This window comes from Microtus pennsylvanicus, chromosome 1 (assembly GCF_037038515.1).
Source record: "Microtus pennsylvanicus isolate mMicPen1 chromosome 1, mMicPen1.hap1, whole genome shotgun sequence".
NCBI lineage: Eukaryota > Metazoa > Chordata > Mammalia > Rodentia > Cricetidae > Microtus > Microtus pennsylvanicus.
In genome coordinates this window covers 51,563,946-51,585,099 of record NC_134579.1, presented here as the reverse complement: position 1 = coordinate 51,585,099, position 21,154 = coordinate 51,563,946, and the positions used below count along the sequence as shown (strand labels likewise).

Below are 21,154 nucleotides of genomic sequence, written 5' to 3'. Positions count from 1 at the left end.
TATGGCGGTTCCACAGAACGCTGCTTAGCATAGCTGACTCTACACAAAACAGCAGGATGTAGACACAGGCACACTCATCTTCTCTTTAGTCCAGAAGCTCAGTCAAATATGGTGGAACTATTACTTAATCAAAGAAAAGTAATAGGTTGTACATGTCAACATGGACACTGGCTTTATTTTTTGGCTTTGTTTATTTTCAAGTTAAGAAGGTGATAATGAAACTGTAGAGCTGCGGCAAGGGAAGTTCGGCTCCCTATGAAGAATTCCACCACCTCGTCTCAGCTCCTCTAATAGATAGGCACTGTGGAAGGAGAGCAGCTCTGGAGGTCACCAGACGCGCCAGGCCTGCGCCAGCAGCAGCACACATATGACACACGGTCATACACACAAGGAATGGGAAGATAATGAGCCACACGAGCAGAAGGACACGGGCAATGACAGTGAAAGCGACTCTGAACCGGAGAATTTTTAAGTACTTTATTTTAAATACTATATTCATTGTAAAGGCTTTAGCCATCATAATCACCATGATACAATACCTGTGCAAAAATACCCACTGAACATGCTTGAGAGGTATAAATTGGAAATCCATGCAACATTAAAAAATCATTTCATATAAAAAACAATCAGAAGCATGAAAGCCCGCATGTTTTAATAGAAGCCTATCGCTGACTCTGGGGTAGCAGCCGCATGCATGTCTCGAGTCATATTGCTCTTCTCCTTCAGCTTGGACTGCAGCAGCGTGTGCTCCACAACACCGATCCTAATGTCCATCTGAACAGTCTCTTGCTTCAGTTTGGTTAGGCTCTGCTTAATCTTCACCAAAGGAGCTGGGGATAAAAACAGCACAGAATAAAAATGTTCACTTGGAGTATCAGTTTGTTAGAGAATTGCCTGACATTTTCCCCACTTTGTCTCAAGCCAGAAATAGGGTTAAAAACGCAGCCAGTGACTCGCTGACATTCACACAGATTTGCACTGGTATTTTAAACACCTGAGGCTTTTAGAATGGGAACTGGTTCAATATTTGATGTACTGAGGCTGAATTTTCTAACTTTTTCTAGGAAAAGAAGTGCTAAGTGGGTATTTAAGGAGGTGTTCAACATGGTTTTTCTACAGGAACAGGGAACAGAATAGTTAGGGGAGAAGAAAGATACAGTTGAGATACAAACAACGAGCCAGTTGAAAACACTGCCAGAAAATCCCCACATCTTGCTTGATTCCCAGCCTGCGGAGCATCAGGACCCTAGACAAACTTTCTGACATAAAATGTCTGGGGCGATGGCCACTGGCCTGGGTCAATCTAAACAGTCTGTAATGGAGGATAATTACGGAGAGATTAATTCTTCTCTATTTGAGCCCTGCTCTGTCAGGACTTCCAAGAAGGAGGGGGAAGCCTCTAGAGTCATCCCATCACTATCCTGGTGTCATTTGGGATAATCTTAAGGTCTTTTTGTGCATAAAATGATGAAAACAAAGTAATATATTTTAAAACTCTGTTAGAAGAAAGCAATACTTAAATATTTCCCACTCGATCTTTGAGTCATTGGCTTGGATCAATAAAATCTAAATTAGAGTGAAAATATTTTTTCTCAGTTGATTGATAATGAACTTAGTATTTTGAGCATCAGACATCATTTTTGTGCCACGCATCTCTCTTAAAACAAGAAAAAACGGACTATTTTAGATCTGCGTGTGCGTGTGTGCAGGTGTGCATGTGCACACATGTGCATGGATGCATGCGGGTCAGAGAACAGATTTCAGGAGTTGGCTCTCTCCTCCCATCGTGGCGTCTGAGACAGAACGGAGGCTGCAGGCTAGTGGAGCCGCGCTGCTCACACACAGAGACGCCAGCCGACCGGCACTGCTGTGCAAAGGCCTCCGGGAAGCGCTGCCTGGGTCCAGCCCCGAGGAGAGTACTCACTGCCTGGGTCCAGCCCCGAGGAGAGTACTCACTGCCGTCTGTCATGCTGCTGCCTTTCTCTTCCATTTCCTGCTTCACCTTCTCTAATTCTTCTGTGACCTTTCATTGGAAGAAAAAACAAGTCCTGTGAATGCTAAATTTTAATGAACCTTGAAATTTTTTGAACGCCGTATTGAGGAAAATCAATTTAGATCTAAGGAAATAAAACATTAAGACTATTCAATAAAGACAATGTATGCAGATACACAAAGCTTTTCATTTTTAAAGAACGGCTTATAAAACACCCGCAAATTACTTTCACATTAGCTTCTTCATGCTGCGATATTATAGAATGAAAATCAAGTTGTTTGCAGTATGAAGCCCTCAAACTGTGCAATTATCACTAGCATTTCCCATGCCGCGCTCCAAAAGATGCTTACTAGTAAATACAATGTGACTAGAACCTTGGCTTTCTAGGGTCTTTCTTAACAGTATATCTGTTTATCTGGAGACCATGTCACCTTTACTTGTCTAGACCAGTAAGAAAACGCTTATATCCTATGATGAGATACAAAAATGCTCTATCGCTTTCTCTAAACCAGGAACTCTGAACTCTAAGAGACATGAGCGCTATCATAAAGATTTCAGATTAATCTGCTCTTGGTATCAAGATTACACCATTGTAGCCTCTGCGGGCAAAATTCTATGTCAGCAGTTTAATCTCTAAAATTATATAGAAAATATAATCTCTAAACCGTGAGAGGTTGTTTTTACATAATCTAGGGCTCGGCTGTAATTACTGTAACCTAGTCGGCTTTATCTCCATCGTGCCGGTGAGTAAAGTCTTCCCAGGGAATAAAGTGCTCATCCCGGCAAAGCAAATTAATTTCTTCCAGGCACCTGAAACATCACAACTGGGGACAACTACCGACTCCAGAGGACTAAGTGGTCCCTGGACGCCCTTCAAGTGTTCATTTACCCCCCATTAGTGAGCACTTTCTTTCCGAGGAATGTTTTATTTGCTTAGAAACACAACGGGACTAGAGTCTAAATATTTCTAATGGTATATTTTGAAATAAATATTTCTGAAACACTCTTCATAAGAGTAACTTAATTTCTACACCAGAACTTATGAAAATCGTGCTGCCTTGTAACTATAGACAGTCTCACATCTCAGTCTCACACTGGCTCCTGACAACGTTGTCTTTACCCATCATCTCCCGTGTAAAATGAGAATATATATCAGCTCCCTCTTCTCTGCTAAGACCAAGGAAGAAATGCAGCCACGCTGCAAATATTTTAGAAGTCCCTCAGGTGTAGACAGAGGTGTCCTCTGGACCACACACCACTAACAGTAATGGCCAACAATGCGCTGTCCATCCAAGAGTCACATTAACACTGGCTGCAGACTCCTCCCTCGTGCTTTCCCCGCTCTTCTAGTATTAATTACTACGTTAAATAAAGATTAGGAAGGTTATCAATGCACTAATAATAAGAGCAAGTTTAATGATTAATTTAATTCAACAACTTTAGACGCCTTAAAAGAACAAGAGAAGGATAATTGGTTCACTCGTTAGTGAACTCCTAAAGCTGATGGCTGGACGTTGGGAGGGGGGTTCACTGCAGTCAGCAGCATTCAGTCAGGGGAGGGCTCGGCTGCCTGGGGCCCAGCTGACAGGTGAGCAGTGCATCAACGTGCTGGTTTGTACCTCAGACAGGAGGCGGGTCCTCTCCGTTACTCCACCATTTCCCTGCTGGTAGCGCTCTCTTGCCTGAGGAGGAGAACACTGTGTTTAGTGACAAATCCCGAGCAGGAGTAGATTACTTAAATATGACCTCTGTGTGTGTGTGTGTGGTTTCTGCACGGCATTTTATGATACCTCCTTATTTGTGAACACATTTATGAAAGTGACATTTAACTGTAGCCATTTCATGTCCTTATTAATAGGCGCCATGCATTTAAGTGAAGCACTATAAAATGACGAACTACTGCAGCCTTTCCATGCAACCTGCATGGCACAGTTGACAATAAAAACTGTCCTCCACCCTTCCTAAACACTCTGGGAGGGTGACTCTCGGTCAATCTAATTGGTGTGCTATGCAAGAGAAAATTAGTTCTAGAAAAAAAAATCAATCAAAGTAGAGTATGAAGTTCAGCAATTAATAAGGATTAATAAAGTGGATGACGGTGCAGCCAACTAGAATATGTTCTCAGGAACTAATCTAGCAATCAATTATTCAATATTAGTGTTAGCTACACAGTGCCTTTAACCAGAGGACATTTTTAAAGTAAAAATGCTCATGAATTCATGTGTATATGGGAATAATAGATTCAAAGAGAATATAATAAAAAGTGTAAATTATTTTTGACTTGGTCTTTGGGAACTTCTGAAGACACGAGTTATCTCAAACTTATTTTCATTATTTTTCTACAGTAATTCTTTAAAATGATCATCCACTGACAATTTCATAAGTGTATATACAATGTATTCTGATCATTTTTTTTACCTTCATTACCTTCTCCCAGTCCCCACCCTGCTGAACCCCGATTTGCATGTATTCTTACTAGACTATCTTAGCATCAGGACATACGGGATTGTTCTTATACATTCCCAAAGAAAGCTATGGGATTTCCACAGCAGAAACTAGGGGTTTGGGATTTTATTTTTTGAACAAAATTCTAAAACATTGAAAGAATGAAAAACGGATTTCATTTGATTAATTAAATTGTTTGTCTCTTGCTGGGCGGTGGTGGTGCATGCCTTTAATCCCAGCACTTGGGAGGCAGACACTGGCGGATCTCTGTGAGTTCAAGGCCAATCTAGGCTACAGAGTAAGTTCCAGGATAGTCTTCAGAGCTACACAGAGAAACCCTGTTTTGAAAAATCAAACAAACAAGTAAATAAAATTGTCTCTGAATTCATCTTGCTTTCATGTTCCTTAGTATGTAGCTGAACGCCATTGTGCAAGGGCTGTTCCTTCCCTCTGACACATGCAATGCATACTATTCTTTCTCTTCCTTTCACAGTGAATTAGCGACAGACTTCGAAATGAAACATAGCATCCTGACTCTCTCTCTCTCTCTCTCTCTCTCTCTCTCTCTCTCTCTCTCTCTCTCTCTCTCTCTCTCTCTTAGTTCTAAGCCATGATCACCAGCAGCAAACCTATATTTATCTAAATAAAATGAAGAAGTATGTTTAGGGACTCCTTGGGGAATAATCCTTTCTATCACATATGAAACCGAGAGTTCTCCCACCCCCATCCCCTTAGCTTCAAGTGGGCAGAATGCATATATTTCTGTTGATGAAGAATTTTAAACATTATATATTCTTTGATCCCTTCACGCTTGTTTAAAATGTATTTAGATCATATCCACCTCAAGCTCTCCCCCTTTCCCGTTTCACAATTTATAAACAAAATACGTTGTTTTAGGGATTAGGGTCATGATTTTGAATAAATCCTTGAAAAGCATTTTTAAGTTACCTCACTCAGCTGGGCCTGAGCCCCACGATATTCTTGAACCAAGTGCTCAAGTTGATTGTTGATGTACTTTTCTCGGCTACCAATCTTTTCGAGAGTTCGACTAATTTCATTATGGAGCTTATCCAAAAATCCCTAGAAATTCCATGGGTTTTTATTAGATAAAGGAACAAATACGTTTTACAAAACTCATTAAAACAATTTAACTATTCTTTAACCCACTCCACAAATGATCAATCGTGTGTGCAGAAGACGACAGTTTGAAGCTTCGGCAGCAAACAATGTATGATTAGAAACACTTCAATCACACTGTTTTTATTTTTTAAGAAGCCAGATATGTTGGTTCAGTTCTGTAATCCAAGCACCCTGGACGCTGAAGCAAGGGAACCTGCCCCGGGGACCCTGTCTCCAGAAAAGAAGAGCCTGGCAGTGTCAGTCACCTCTTGCCCTCATGGACACCAAAACACCTGAAGCTTATGTCATTATAATAAGTTGCATATAAACTTCAAAATCAAAGTAGCCAAGGGATAATATGGCTTTATGAAGTCACAGTTCAAAGCTGATGTGAATATTGCAGCTAGAAGTAGAGTCCCAGATCTGGACCTGGTCTAGCCTGGGATCCACAGCTTTGCACTTGAGCTTGCGTCTTTGTGGCATTCTCTGAAGATCCTACTTCTGCCAGGTCAACAAGCCTGGGAGAGCTACAAGTCCCAGCCATTGTCAGTCTAAAGTGCATGCAATATTGGGAATCAGGAGAAAGACAGATATGTGTCTAAAACATCTATTAGATATATATGTGCAACATGTGCTATCTATCTGTCTGTCTGTCTGTGTGTGTGTATAAATACAAATGGATTACAGGAGCATACTACCATGACTGACCATAGTTTTTACATAAGTAGCTTGATTTATTTGGTGTAAGCACTAGGGTCGTGAAGATGTGATGTGGTATATATAATTAATCACCCCCTGAGAGATGAGGATTGTATCTGCTCTCCTTTCAAACTCTACCACAGTAGATCTAGATGAGTAAATCATGTTGGTTTGTCTGAAGTGATTCACATACCTTGGTTTCCTTTAGAGCTGATTCAATTCCACTTTTGTGCTGGTGCATTTGGTCAACATGGACCCTCCAGTCCTATTAGTACAAGCACACATAGAAACAAAGTGAAAGAGACCACACTTTCTCCTTTGCCCGGTCTGTTGTGAAGTTGTGTTCTTTATCCTCACTACTCGGTAGCTGTCCTATTTCGGGTGGCAGAGTCCTATATACAATTCGCAATCAAGAATGGAAAGAAGCACGTGGGGGGCACTTTTGGAGAAAATGTCCTAAGTAAATGTAAATTATTTTATGTGTTCACATAGTGATATCTGATAATTTGAATATAAATTATTCCTGCACTGCTGGTGGTTAATATTTATGACTATCTATCAAAATGAAAGAAAATCTAATTATTAGCAAAGAAATACTTGCTTAAGCACTAACGATTATGTTTGCCAGAAGCAACTTTCAACTCTTTCCTCAAATATCATGTATCAAAGATTAGTTTGTCTCCTGAAAATGAAAATAAGCTTTTTCTTCAGGAAGACTTCTGAATATCGCCCTTAATAAAGGAAGTCTATACTGATTGCTGGAGCCTAATGCTACAGGCCTTATTGTAAATTGATGTCAGCCGTGTAATCCCCTAAAACACTTCAGTTTATATCATTATAAGGAAACACTTTAAATGACTTCAGACATACCAATCAGGAGAGGTAAACTGAAGTAAATGATGGCTATTCTCAATCCCATAAGTCTGTTTGCATAAACTGACAGGCTTGTTTGTGCGAGCCACAGAATTTCCTGAAGAAAAACTTGTGAATAGTTCACTGCACTGACTTTTCCACTTTAAAACACGCCCATAGCAACAGGGTGTACAAATGTTTTGGCACTTCAAGCGAACCAAATATCAACTTATATTTAAGCTTCAGGGAACCTCAAAAAGCGTCTAATCTCACACTCACAACCTCACAGAATAACAAGTAGTGGCCTGGCTACAGAAGAGGGCACGGTGGAGAACACTTCCATAGCAGTGTAACTTCCTGCTTGACACATACTGCCAGTTCAGGGGTAAGGGGACAAAAACTGTCACCTGACCCTAGTGAGGACTGAAAAACAGCACAAACAAGCACTGTCCTTTCCTGGATCTTTCTGCCTCATTAACAAAACATCTTAAAATACAAAGGCTGGAAAGGTCCTTCAAGGTTATCTCCTTACCCACTTATCAATTAGGTAGCTCAACATTTTCATTTTATGCCTCAAAGACCTCTTTCTCACCCAAGTCTGACTGTGCTATCTGGTAAAGGACAAGGCCCTTCCCACTCAGCAGCCAGCACTGGAGAAGTGGGTGCAGGAGCAGGAGCTGGGAGCTCAGTCAGTTCAGATGACACCTCCTCAGAGAAGAATGCACCTGATGAGCAGCATTATTCATTACAACAATGGCAGCGCAAATTAGACTTGAAGGGGGTGGGTCTGGGAGGAGTTTGGGAGGGAGTAAATATAATTAAAACACATTATATGAAATTATCAAAGAACAAACAACAATTTAAAAGAGAAACTATGATCTAACACGTTCCCAAATTATTCATATACCTTGGCTCTAAAAATGCTTTTAGAAGTCTTAATGAATACAAAGATTAAATATTTACATGTCTTTCTCTCCACCTATCACTCTATTTCTGTCTTTGTATACAAATAAATGTATACAGAAACACACACACACACACATGCACTTTTATCTATCACACATGGTCCTTATTTATTATAATGGAAACATATAAGATATTTTATGGTCTCATTTTTCTGTTCAGAATTATATGCACAAATATACTGCAAGCATTGCCATTCAAAATGGCTTGAGAGTGGCAACAACACTTGACTCTCTATGTTAATTATGATAACTTACATTGATATAAAACTCTGGAGCTAGAGATCTTATGGAGCCTAAGAAACATCTCAATGGGATATACAAGAGAAGAGGTTAGGATGAATGAGAAACACAAACAAGAAAAACAAAAGGAACATATCAGTGTAGGCTGGCTCAAGTCTAAAACACAAAATTCTGGAGTGGGAGGTAGAAAGGATTGATCATCAAGAAATCAAACTGAAGAGGTTGAGTAAATTGCTCCAGAGCTTTGTTCTTAATAAGTAAGAACCACGTGGACAGTGACCTGTTCTTAAATGTCGGTTTGAATTTTCAAGTCAAGCCTGGGCTTTGAATAAGGACCCACTAGAAAAACAAGATTCTGAAGACTGGGAGGAGACCAGTAAGGAGGCTGTGCAGTGATCCAGCTCACACAGGTCTGAAAGGAAGAGCTGGATACATCCAAAAGATCTGCGGAGTCACGACAGTCAGAGCATCCTTACCTGGGGAAGTGTGAGGATGGGGTGGCTGGAATGGAGGTGAGGAGGAAAAAGATAATCTTGCTGGGTTCTAGATTGACAGATAAATGGAATAGGGACCAGTGCAACATGTAGCAAGAACAGGACAGAGTGGGGTAGCCAAAAATGGCAAGGAATTGGGTTTGGACTTACTAAATTTCTCTAATTTTTATAGGCAATTAAAGCACAACACTAGTCATGATTTAGAATTATCTTCCAGAAAAATCCAAATAAATATCTTATTAAAATATCCAAGGACACATCTCCTGATGAACACTGCTTTTAACGAAAACAAACAAACCTTTAAAATATTCTTATCTTTTAATCCAGAAACTGTAACTCCAGAAAGTATTCCTACCACAAATTGGAAATACACATAGGTTCATGCACATGTTTTCTGTTAAAGCACCAGAAAATAATATTCCTAATTTTGTATAATTCATTCTACCATTTTAAACAATTCACACGGTATAAAATGATTCTTAAAAACTTCAAAGCTAAGCAGAACTCAGCAATACACTGTTCAGAGATACACACAGGTAAAAATACCCAGAAAAACAAGGAAGGAAGCTAAGAACAAGTCCACAGACTTGGGGATGGTAGTTATAATGGATGGGGAAGGAAGAGATACAGAGAAACACACAGGTAACTTCAGGGTGCTCCAAACTCAAACCAGAAAAATGGCTGGTTTTATTTTTGAGATTTGAAACTCTGTATTTTGCATTACATATATATGTGTTGCATTACATACATAATGTGTTAAACGCTAAGTTCTTTTTTATTTAATGATCAGCAAAAATGTATGTTTAATAGCATACAGATAATAGAAAATACAGTTCCCAAACACTAGGCATTTAAATTATTAAAAGTTAGTATTATATATATTTAATATATATGTATATTATAAATGTGCTTGTATGTATTTACATTAACACATAGGTTTGAATATAGAACAATTTTTATAATTATTCTTTATAATTATAGTTTATATATAATTTATATTTTATAATTATAGAATAAGTTTTATTTTATTCTTTAATTTTTCTAAGCTTTTTACCAAATTTTATCACATTAATTATCACAGGAAAAATAAAGAAAAATAATCTCTTAGTTGTCTAAGAAGTTCCTGAAAAGGTTTTAAGGTTTTAACATAGTTATAATGGGAAATAAATGTGACTATAACTGTGACATTTTAAAAAGATGAATATAAAAGGAGAAAGGCATACATTTGAGGGCGGGCAACTGAGATGGTTAAAAGCTTTACAAAGGTTTGTGTGGTAAGAATGAAGGAGTGATGGGTTTTAATGATATGTAAGGACTTGAAGCCTACCTGGATCCTAGAAATAAGTAACTCTAAAAGGAACTATTCAACAGTGCTAGCAATTCAAACATTGGTGGAGGACGCATTAAGTTACAGCCACTTTAATGTAACTTTACATATTTGAAACACAAAGGTTTGGAGAGATAAGTAGATACTGTCATCCTTTCTGATCCATTTCTTCCTTCCTAATACAGTTTAGTGAAACTTGCTGGCTACTAACTGGAGGAATGGACTTCCCTGCTCCCCTGGTGGTCTTGGCTGTGTGATTCTTTTTCAGTGGAATGGTGGACTGTATAGAAGTTGGAAGAGGTGTCCATCTAAGAGTGCCTTTGTCCTATCTTTCACTTGAGATAGGGAGGCTGTCTTACTCTGATGCTTTTTTCCCCTTTCTTTCTTTTTTATTATTACTTAAAAAAATACCAATCCAAATTCCTACTTCCTCCCCTACTCCCAGTCCCCTCCTTCTCCCTCCACAGACCCTTCCCCCACCCCTCAAACCCTAAGGGAGTACCATGCAACCCACCCTGTGGAAAGTCCAAGGCCCTCCCTACTACATCTAGGTTGAGCAAGGTTTACATCCAAAGAGAACAGGATCCCATGAAGCTGGTATCTGCAGTAGAGACACATCCCAGTGTTCACTATCAGTGGCCCCCCAGTCTTTCCCAGCTGTCAACCCCCTTCAGAGGGGCTTGGTTGTTCCCATGCTCGTTCACTCCCAGTCCAGTTGGAGTTGGTGAGCTCCCATTAGCTCAAGCAAACTGTCTCAGTGGATGAGCCCCCCATGGTCTTGAATTCCTTGCTCATACTCTCACTCCTTCCATTCATTTTTAGCCTGAGCTTGGGACTGAGAAGCATTGGGTGCCACTAGAATTAAGCTGCAGTAAAAGTTTTCTCGAGTCACAATAATGTGCTGCGGTTATTGTAAGGCACTGTGGTTTAGAGGTTGTTCATTGCAGAGGATAAAACTACATATACAATTTATACTGAGACAAACTAGGTGTCAGTGTTATGTCTAGCATATGTGTTTCCAAACCTGTGGACTTTTATACATCATATACATCTTTGTGATAAAACAGACTGCTGAGGAGTTTACAAGGTTGAACTACGGCCTCTTATTGTTATGTGTCCAGTGAGCACTGTGTGCTACTGGAGTCTACTGGCCAGTATCCTATGTGCTCTGAGGCATCTGGTGTAGGAGGTCCTTCTGTGTGATGCTTTCATTAATGAAAAAAGAAACTGCCTTGGCCTGTTGATAGGGCAGAACTTAGGTAGGTGGGGAAGATGGAATTAAATTCTGGGTGGAAGAAAGCAGAGTCAGGGAGCTACTACGGAGCCATGGGAGATAGACGCTAGGAATTTTACCCTGTAAACTACTGCCACATGGCGATACACAGATTACTAGAAATGGGCTAAATTAAGATGTAAGAGTTAGCCAATAAGAAGCTAAAGTTAATGGGCCAAACAGAGATTTAATGAATACGGTTTCTGTGTGGTTATTTTGGGACTAAGTTAGCCGGGCGGCCGCGATGAACAAGTAGACCCTCCTCCTCCAGGCATCTAAAAGACATTTTAGTGTTCTTCAGACATTTATCCTGTCTGCTGAAGATCAGTGTCTCACCTAATTTTACAAACTTTCTCTCTCAGTGGAATGGAGAGCAGTAATGACCCAGCAAATAACTTCCTTAGACTCACTTCTATTCACAGTGTTTATGATTGAGCCCTGGGCCTTGGGCATGCTGGGGACTCAACCACTCATCCATAGTCCCAATTCCTTAGGCTTCTTGTTTTTCAAAATCACCTCACACAAAATCTCATATAATTCTATCACTCGTGAGGGTAAATAACAAAGGTATTATAACCATATCCTTTCCCCCCACTCTAAATTCTTTGGCATTGAATTAATTTATTCCGAATCTCTCCCTTTCAGAAAGTAGAGAGTTGTGAAGAAGTAGCTCTAGCTGGTGATTCACAGTACAGCATACAATCAAAATGGACGTGGTCTGGCTGCGGCTGTTAGGTGACTGAAGGCTACATGGTTCTCTGAGTTGCAGTTCAGCAGAACATCATCTGACTGGTCTCCTTTGTAATCAGAGGTTTAGTTTAGTGTCTTTTTCATTTTTGGGGGGATGGGTGAGTTGTGGTTCCAACTGAATGGCTAAAAGCTTCTCTCTGAAACTATGGGGCAAGGGATGCAAGAATAATACCATGAGTTATGGTCATTGTACGTCCGTGCATTAAGTACCATTAACATATAACTTGTAAAATGTCAGCCTCTCCCTTCCATCTTAACTCAGGCATGAGCTTCCGTGCTCATGGACAGACACAGAGTTAAAGTCTGTGTGCTGGGATGTGTTCCAGGCTAATGGAAAACCCATGGCACCACACACAAGAACCTACTAGTTCATAGGATCTACTGGAAGCTTTTGCTTCTCCCTCAAAGCAGAAAGAGGGCAACCATGTCACCTTTGTAATTCCCTGTGTCCCCTTTCTCTTCTGTTCTTACTGTCTGTGTCTTAGATCCACTACTGACAATTACCAGTGAAATCTCAATTCAATGAGGCTTTGCAGTTGCATTTTAATAAATATCAAAAGGGCATATTAGCTCTTATAGGTTCTATTTTAGATAGTTATCTCATTTTCCCCATTAAGGCTTGGTTTCAGTTCAGAATTCCTCTAGAAGTTTTCATAGTTACTGCAGTGTATGAAGGAAGTAATCCTGCATTCCAGCTCACAGGCTGGGAAACAAACTGAGGTTGTTTGATTTTTAGTTTATCATTAATTGAAAAGGAAACCAAATGTGCTTTTCTGTCACAGATTTTCTTTTATATCAAGCAGTCACTTTCATTTTTTTATCCTGTCCCCCAATTTCAGTAAGAAAAACAGAGGTTATGAGAACTCCCTATTCAAACATGTACACTGAATGAAATCATTTTTCTGTTGTTTGGCTAAAGTATGGACACTGGGGAATCTTATTGCTTCTAGTCTGCTCCAGATGAACAAACTAGATAACCCTGCTAGGACTATCTTTAAAACAAAATAAACAAGTTTCAAAGACAGATTACAGTACTTTCCTACAATAAATGAGCTTTAGTAAACATGTACACGTATGTATACACATGCATACACAAAAATATATAATGCATGTAGACACATGCATAGACACATACATATCTACATTACATATATAGTTCATGTATACACACAAACACACACACACACATATATATATACACAAACACACACATAACATATGGGTGCACATGCATTTTGGCTAGTCAGAAGTCTTTCTGCTGCATCTTTGCTTTAGTGTAGATTAGGATCTCTACAGTCATATGGCTCTACAGTCTCTCTAACTCTAATGAAGACAACTATAGTGCTAACAAGCATTGTATTTTATAGATGTAAGCATTATGCCAAGAACTGCTGGAATCTCGGTATATATATTTTGTCTAGAGATTCTCCTAAGATGCAGATAAGAAAGGCTTAGCTACTTTAAAGTAGAAGCCCCGAGTCACACAGGCAAATTCATCATCTAGGGCAAAGCTATGTGGATTTTCATCACATAAATATCCCAATGAAATGCACTAAATGTGAGTCCAGATGTGAAGAGGACAATGGGTAAGCATGACTTTACTCTTATTTGTGGCAAAACTTGAATCTTCATAGCCTCTGAAGTCGCAAGTCGTGGGGCTTGATAGCTAGCAGGCATCAGAGGGGGTAGAAGCTTTAAGTGGGGCATGTGAGAGATCTCTGGGCTCTCGAAAAGGGCGGTGGGATCTCAACAACTTCTCTCTCCCAAACTTTACAACAAATGTAAAGCATGATCTGCTGCTGCCCCACAGCAACAAGGCCAGAAGACGTCACCGACTGTTGCCCAAAGGAGCCTTCTCTCTACAAGCTGGCTAGCATGCTTCTGTTAGTAAAGGCAAAGTTAGCACGGTTTTTAATATTTGAAAATTTACAAGAGTTAATCTATATAGTAACTGTCCAAAATGAATTTAAAATGTTCACAGAATCAACAAATATAATTAAAAACATTCTTATTAGGAAATATCTAGACCAAGATGGCTTGAACAGTGAATTTTCCCAAACATTTAATTAAAAAGGAAATAACAATCATGTATAAAGTGTATTGCAGGGTAGAAAAAAAAGGGGTGGAAAGTGGGAGGGAGAAAGGAAGGGAAAGGAGGAGGGGGAGAGGAGGGAGCGAGCAAGAAAGAAACAGAGTCAATTTGTTTTATGAGGCCCATATAGCATTACATTAAAACTTGACAAGGGTATGAAAAGCCAAAAGCAACCAACCAAGCAACATCAAGTCACAGATCAATAAATACCATTTGAACCTTTTATAAAAGAGTTATAAATATACTAAACAAAATATTACCAAACCAAACATAGTAATGAAAAAAGATAAAAAGGCAATAACTTAACATGCTCAAAATGAATTTGTATTTGGATTTATTTCAGAATATAAGGTTGATTTCACACTAACAATCAGCACTTAAAAGGAAGGATGACACAGCAAGTTAGGAGCAAATTTCTTATTTCAAACTTGAAATTTCAAAAATGTGTCCTCAACACAAAAAGGACCGAAAAAAGTCTGTTGTTCAACAAGAATGTGAGGAAGGTTGTTGAAGTTCCATAGGGATGTGTCAAAGATGTGGTCTTAGAGAGAAAGGGACAGAATACATATCAGTCACCCTGTTTCCTAGCCTAATATATCCCGAACCCAGAGGAACTTCACTCGACAAAACTGGGTTCACAGGGGGTCAATATAATTTCCTACTAATACCGTGGACTCTTGAGACATTTGCTAATTGAGAAACTTGCATTTATCCTTCAAGTGCTAGCACAGTTTAGGGAGCAGCTGGAGAACACAAGCTCCTTCAACAGCCTGGAGAAAAGTTTAGACTATGTGTCTTCTCAAGCTTTTCTACATTGAACCTTTCTGGGACGTCAGCACCTTTGACGCTGAGCTAGACTCAGGTACTGGGCAGCAAGTACAACCCCACTAATCTTTGCAAAAGGTGCAGCGCTTGAGAAACAGCAGACACCCAGCCCCTTTAGGTCACTAGTGTGGTCCGGACTATGGGGCGTATAAACACTGATAAACACCTTGTTCCTGCTGCCAGGAATACTATCTACTGAGGATCACCAGAATGGCCTGATCCTCCATTCTGCATGCATACATTAATCTTATAGGTGTCCCATCTTTGCTCTTGAACCTACTGTATCATGCCTACCTGAACTTGCCTATACATCCCCTTCCTCTGTGCATCCTTCACAAAGTGATGGCAACCCCAGCTCCACTGATGTGTATCATTATGAGACCACTAGCGACCTGCTCCACTCCAAACAGCTGCATCTTAGCTGGACAGGCAATAGCACAGACTCCTGCAGCTGGGGCATTGCCGACACTTATTACAGCTGAAACATATATATAGTGATTGTACTACCATGTCTATCTGTGACACACGTCAGTGTACCATATATAACTGATACCATAGGACATGCTGCCAAGAGAAAGCCTTTATCTATAAAAGCCTTCATATGAGTTGACAGGGTCAACAGATCGGATGCACAAATAACATGTATAGTATGAAAAAGAAAGGTTAAATCATACCTTCAAAGAAACATAGTAACTTTCTAGCTATGGACCCTAGCTAGAAGAGGGAATAGACAAGTTGTTTGAAAAAAAATTTTAAAGGATGACTTTAAAGGAAGCTTAAGGAAATATAAGAAATTTGAAAAGTTTAATAAAATAAAGAAAAGAACTTAAATCTGAGGAAGAAATTTAGCAAATATAAAGAGGTCTCAATAAAATAAAGTATAATAGGTTGGGGAGATGGCTCAATGGAAAAGTGCTTGCTATGCAAGCATGAGGGTCTGAGTTCGGATCATCACCCAATGTTGTGCACGTAGGCACTGATCTCTAACTCCAGTGTTGGGGCTGCAGGGGTGGGAGTAGAGACAGGGAGATCACAGGGGCTTGCTGGCAGCCAGGTTAGCTGAAATAATGAACTCCAGGTTTAGAGAAAGTTACTGTCTCATGTATGTTTGCATGTACATATGTACACACACACACACACGCACACACATTCACCATGATCAAATGAAATCCATCAAACCAGCAAGATGGCTTAGTGGGTAGAGTTCCTTTTTATAAGACAAATCTGGTGACCAAAGTTTGATTTCTGGAATTGACTTAAGAGTGGATAGAGAAAACCAACTTCATAAAGTTGTCCTTTGACCTCTGAATGCACACGGTGGCATGAGTGCTCCTGGTAGTGTGGGCACACACGGCAGCAGTGGTTGTCTAAACAAGAGCTGCACAGAGTCAAGGCAGTCAGCATCCTGACATGGGTAGGGGGGGACAAGGAAGCCTCTACCCCTAGCCAAGCGAGCAGATAGTGACAGTTGATGGCATCTGAAAAAAGGAGAGTCGGTTTTCTTTCGGGGTGTGGTCCACAGCAGGTGGATCGTGCTTCAGTGACCGTCTACAACTGAGTGCATAGAACTCAGCACTGGTTGGACTCAGTGAGTTATTAAACAAAAAAAGAGGGCGTGAAGTTGAAAGGGGCACGTGGTGGGAAGTCCAGAGGTGGAGCAATGCATAAAGAAAATGTGCATAATTACAACAGAATGCTTGGTGGCACGAACAGGAATGGGGTTGGCAGCCGCTGTAATTTTGATGAAACAGAGGACATTATGTTAAGTGGAGTGAGCCATTGCATTAGTCAGCTCCTCATCAATTTGACAAATGACTCAAGAAAAATCAACTTAAGGGAGAAAGCTTTCTTTGGCCTCATGGTTTTAATCCATGGCTGGCTGTTTTCGCTGCCTTCAGACCTGTGGCCAGTACAAGCGCCCACTGGGGACCTCTGAACACAACTCTATGGACATGGAGACAGCTGCTGTACATATATGTAGTGTGTGTTGTAGCTGCTTTGTTTCAGGGGTGTGGGAGTAATCACCACTAGTACTGCTGTTTGTGAAAATTCGTCTTTTCTGGCTATTCTCCTCAATGCAGAGAACCCTCAAGCATGTACACAGTGGCAAAGCCTGGCTTTCAGAATGAGCACAGGTATCCTTACACCCACATATAATCGAAATCAAACTGGAGATCCAGAGTTCTGAAGGTAAAATCCTGTCTGTTAAATAATAACACCTCTAACTGGCGCAGTGGTTATCTTTACCGAATACCACCTGCCACTGAAGAGCCTTCATGTGCTAACTGAAACTTGTTATTCATGGCGATTCCAGGCTGCACTTCTTTTCTATGATTGTGCACACCTTGCTGAGGGCCTCCAGGCATCAGAAAGAAATGCCCAGAGTCGAGATCTCCCAGGGAAAACACTCACAGGTCAGGTTAGCAATAAGAACTGATCTCATGAGATGCTGAGTAACTACTGTGGAGAACTGGTGATTAAGCTTGCCACTCATTCCCGTTTGGGTGCCTGCTGGGATAAATATCAACCAACAGTAACCTAGGGGAGGAAAGTGTTCATTTCATGCTACACTTCCAGGATTCATCAGAGACAGAAGTCAGGACAGGAGCCCACACAGGAACTGACGCTGAAACCATGGAGAAAGGCTGCTTATTGAATTATTCTCTCTGGTTTGTGTTCAGATAGCTTTCTTTCACAACCCGGGACAGCCTTCCCAAGAGTGCCACTGCCCATAGAGGGTTGGGCCCTCCCAAATCAACCAACAAGTCAAAACAATTTTCCCTCATTCTGAGATTTGGCCGCAGACCAAACTCATCTGGGCCATCCCTTGAGTCCCTCTTCCCAGGGGACTCCATTTGCATCAAGGCTCTAACAACAGTTCCACCCAAGTTAAAGAGTCTGCCAATCAAAACTTAGATCTCAGACCAACATTCAACATCCTTCCAGGAAACAAACAAAAAATAGTTATCTTCTATATTTTCAAAGAACCAAGAAACAGAAATAATTTCTTTGGTATAAAAAAAAACAGGCAAAAATAATGAAATAAAAACCATGGGGATAAAATTTTGTTCAAATATTAAGAAATTTTAAATAAAACATAGTAATAGTGAGAATGACTCCAACAGGCTGATTAGGAAAAATGAGTCAAGCCAATAAAAACTACATTTTGAGGATGTCCATGTGACAAATGGTTTCTGCTTCAATTCATATTTTATATCAAGCAATTCAAGGGAAACATTAAATCATACTTTGCAATAATGAAATATTTAGGCAGTCTAGACATTTTAATTATAATCAATATATATTAATTCACTGCTCTCAATCACAGGTGTCTTTCTGAGGTCTGTGGGCAGCGAGGCATTAGTCTCTTGCCGCTGCAGTACTAACGGAGCATGCAGTTTTCACTGGTTATTTCTTTGTAATGCCATCACTGCTGATGCTCTTTAGTTACAGCTAATGGTGGTCACTAAGGCAAAACTATTCTGACTTTATTTTAATTTGTGATACATGGGACCTTTACCTGGTCCCGTTTAAACATTTATCACATTCAAGGTAAACAGAAAGGCAGGCATCAGCAGCCATGCTTAAACAAACAATATCCAGAGCATTAAGCAAGGCAAAGACAGAACAACTTAGGATCTTGTGGTTGATCGGGGAGACTGGCTTTGTCTCCACTCCTTTGCTGTATTATGCTGTACAATTTTAAGCACAATAAACCTTTTCCACCACGTGGTATCTATCCATGATGATATGCAACAAAGCAAACACAAAACCCAAATCAAACAGCTGACCTTGCAAATACAACTTCCAGTGCACAAAATCATATCTTGCTTGAAATAATACATCAGTCCCAAAGAATAGCTGCTTTGTGCAATCTCTTTTGAAGAATGCTTGCTATAAAAGTCCATCAGCGAGTATTTTCCCTCGTTCTGAGATGATGTGGCAGCTGAGTAATCATGCCGGCTGTTCTAAAAATGTATGTGTGTCTAGTTAATTTAGGCAGTTTATTTTGATAGCATTCACCTCTTTTTGATTATAGCAGGTGTTTCAAGGATAAATTTACTGAAAATGGTATTTTGTTTAAACAACAGCACCATGTACATTTATGGCCCTGTTATATTAAAAAGCATTTATTGTCTGGCGGCAATAGATACAATTACAAACATTTGTGACAGTAATTGGAGCTATTACTCCTGCATGGAGCCTCATGGAGATCAACTTATTGCCACCTGTATTTACATTTGTTGCTATAATTGCTAAAGCTGACTTTTAAAATTGGGTGTCTTATTTTTCTTTAAATTACATGAATATTTTTTAATAGAAGGCCTACCAGAAAAATCTCTAAGAATTATAAATGCAGTTTCTGCACTATGCAAATATCAGACAGAATCCTGTGTTAATAATGATCACGTACATGGATGAAATCCATTCCTGTATTCTAGCCCACAGAATACATTATATCTCTTGGCTTCTGGATGCAAGAATCCTATCACTATTTCCCACCCAAAATGAAAGAATAAGTCTTAAGAAATGTTCCCATTCCCAAACTATAACAATACATAAATATTTAGAAAAGTTAACCTTTGCTAACACCGTCTCACGCTGTATACAAATGCTGATAGGCATAAAGCCAAGAAAGCTAGTTTCTCTATTGCTTTGGAATGAGAGACATGCTCTCAGTTCCTCCCAGGTACAGATTTGTCTGCAATAATAAAAAGAAAGAGCCTCCCCCTGTAACTTTCTGCAGGACTTAGCTTCCGATTTGAAGAGACTGAGATCTAATATAGTAATTCTGTAGTCCCTCCAGGTTCATTTAAATGGAATTCTACCTGCTGATTAATGAAGGCCCTCTTCTCCCTCTTAGGTTCTTAGCTCTCATGGTGATGGAGGAGCCCAAAGGCTCAAAACTATTGCAGTGGTTTTATCCTATTACAATGACTCTTCCCAAAAGGTCTCCCGCTGTAGTCACCTAAGGCAACACCTGGGTGCTTTATTTACTTCAAAACAAAATTCAATTGTGTGGAGTTGAAACTTAAAATTTAAGGTTCTTCTGATGACAGTTCAGCAAAGTCAGATGCCGCAGGACAGGAAGGTCTATAAAAACAGTTCAGTGAATCAGAGCTTTAAAATAATTAGAAATATATGTTGTAATACTTCCAAAGCATTCAAAAATAATCACTTCATCTAAATTCCTTGTAATGAATCTGAAGATTTACATAATTACTTGAGACATTTTGGCAAAAGGAAGGAGGTACCTACCCAACTATCTCTTAGAAAAACAAAGCAGGAAACATTTAATTATAATTTGGAAAAAATCTATTTAAGACATTAATCAAATTTTTAATTACTATATCCATGGGGCATTGAAGCATATTAGAACATTTGTTCATTCCATTAAATACCTAATATTAAATCATCGTAATGTACAATCTTTTAGAAATAAGAACTGCATAATTGAAGAAAAAAGCCTATGTTAAAATTTAGTTGAAAACTGATTTCACACTTCCTGTTTTTCCTCATTTTTGAGGAATAAGAATAAATATTAGTAGTATTTACTTGGTGTTAAGAAAAAATAATAAGACAGGGCAGCTCCGTTGGCGCAAAGAAATCCAATTAGGTTAGATCAAAATCAAAATGCCCATCATTTTATTAAGTACAGCACTCTCGGGTGACCAAGCGCATGCAAACCCAGAACCATGTGTTTCTCCTCTGGGAGCCCACTTAAATACCCTGTGGGAGAGGTCCTGATCTCTGGCATACTGGGATTTGGAGTCGAGACCAAAGCAACTCCCAGGTCAGGGAGGCTGGGATGGATGCCAGGGGCTGGAGGCTACACTCCAGACTTATCACTTGGTTTCTACTGTAGTAAAGAAAACAAAACACCATTAGAAGTCATTTTCCCTTAGGTCAACTAGTACACAAATAGGCAACGACAATGCCAAGACACACCAAGCCAGAATTCTAATCCACCCGGTACAGCATCTGGTCCAAGAAACTAAGTCATGGACTTTGTAGTAATTAGCCCCTCCCAGTCCTAGGTCAAGCCCTTCCAATTTGGAACTAGCCTGCAGACAAAGCCA

The 21,154-nt window shown here is 39.8% G+C and overlaps 1 protein-coding gene across 2 annotated transcripts in view; it reads right to left on the bottom strand.

Annotated features, from left to right (window-relative positions):
• Positions 1-463: 463 nt before the first annotated feature.
• The window catches only part of Ift57 (intraflagellar transport 57), a 58,305-nt gene continuing 37,614 nt past the window's right edge, over positions 464-21,154 (bottom strand). Inside the window, exons 7-11 of one of the 2 annotated variants that reach the window (XM_075964097.1) lie at positions 6,450-6,521; positions 5,387-5,518; positions 3,613-3,675; positions 1,957-2,023; positions 464-830 (exon numbers count right to left, since the gene is read on the bottom strand). In XM_075964097.1, coding sequence (XP_075820212.1) covers positions 652-830; positions 1,957-2,023; positions 3,613-3,675; positions 5,387-5,518; positions 6,450-6,521 — 513 coding nt within the window. In that variant the 3' untranslated portion in view covers positions 464-651. The remainder of the gene's footprint in view (positions 831-1,956; positions 2,024-3,612; positions 3,676-5,386; positions 5,519-6,449; positions 6,522-21,154) is intronic. The other variant, XM_075964106.1, reaches the window with a different exon arrangement.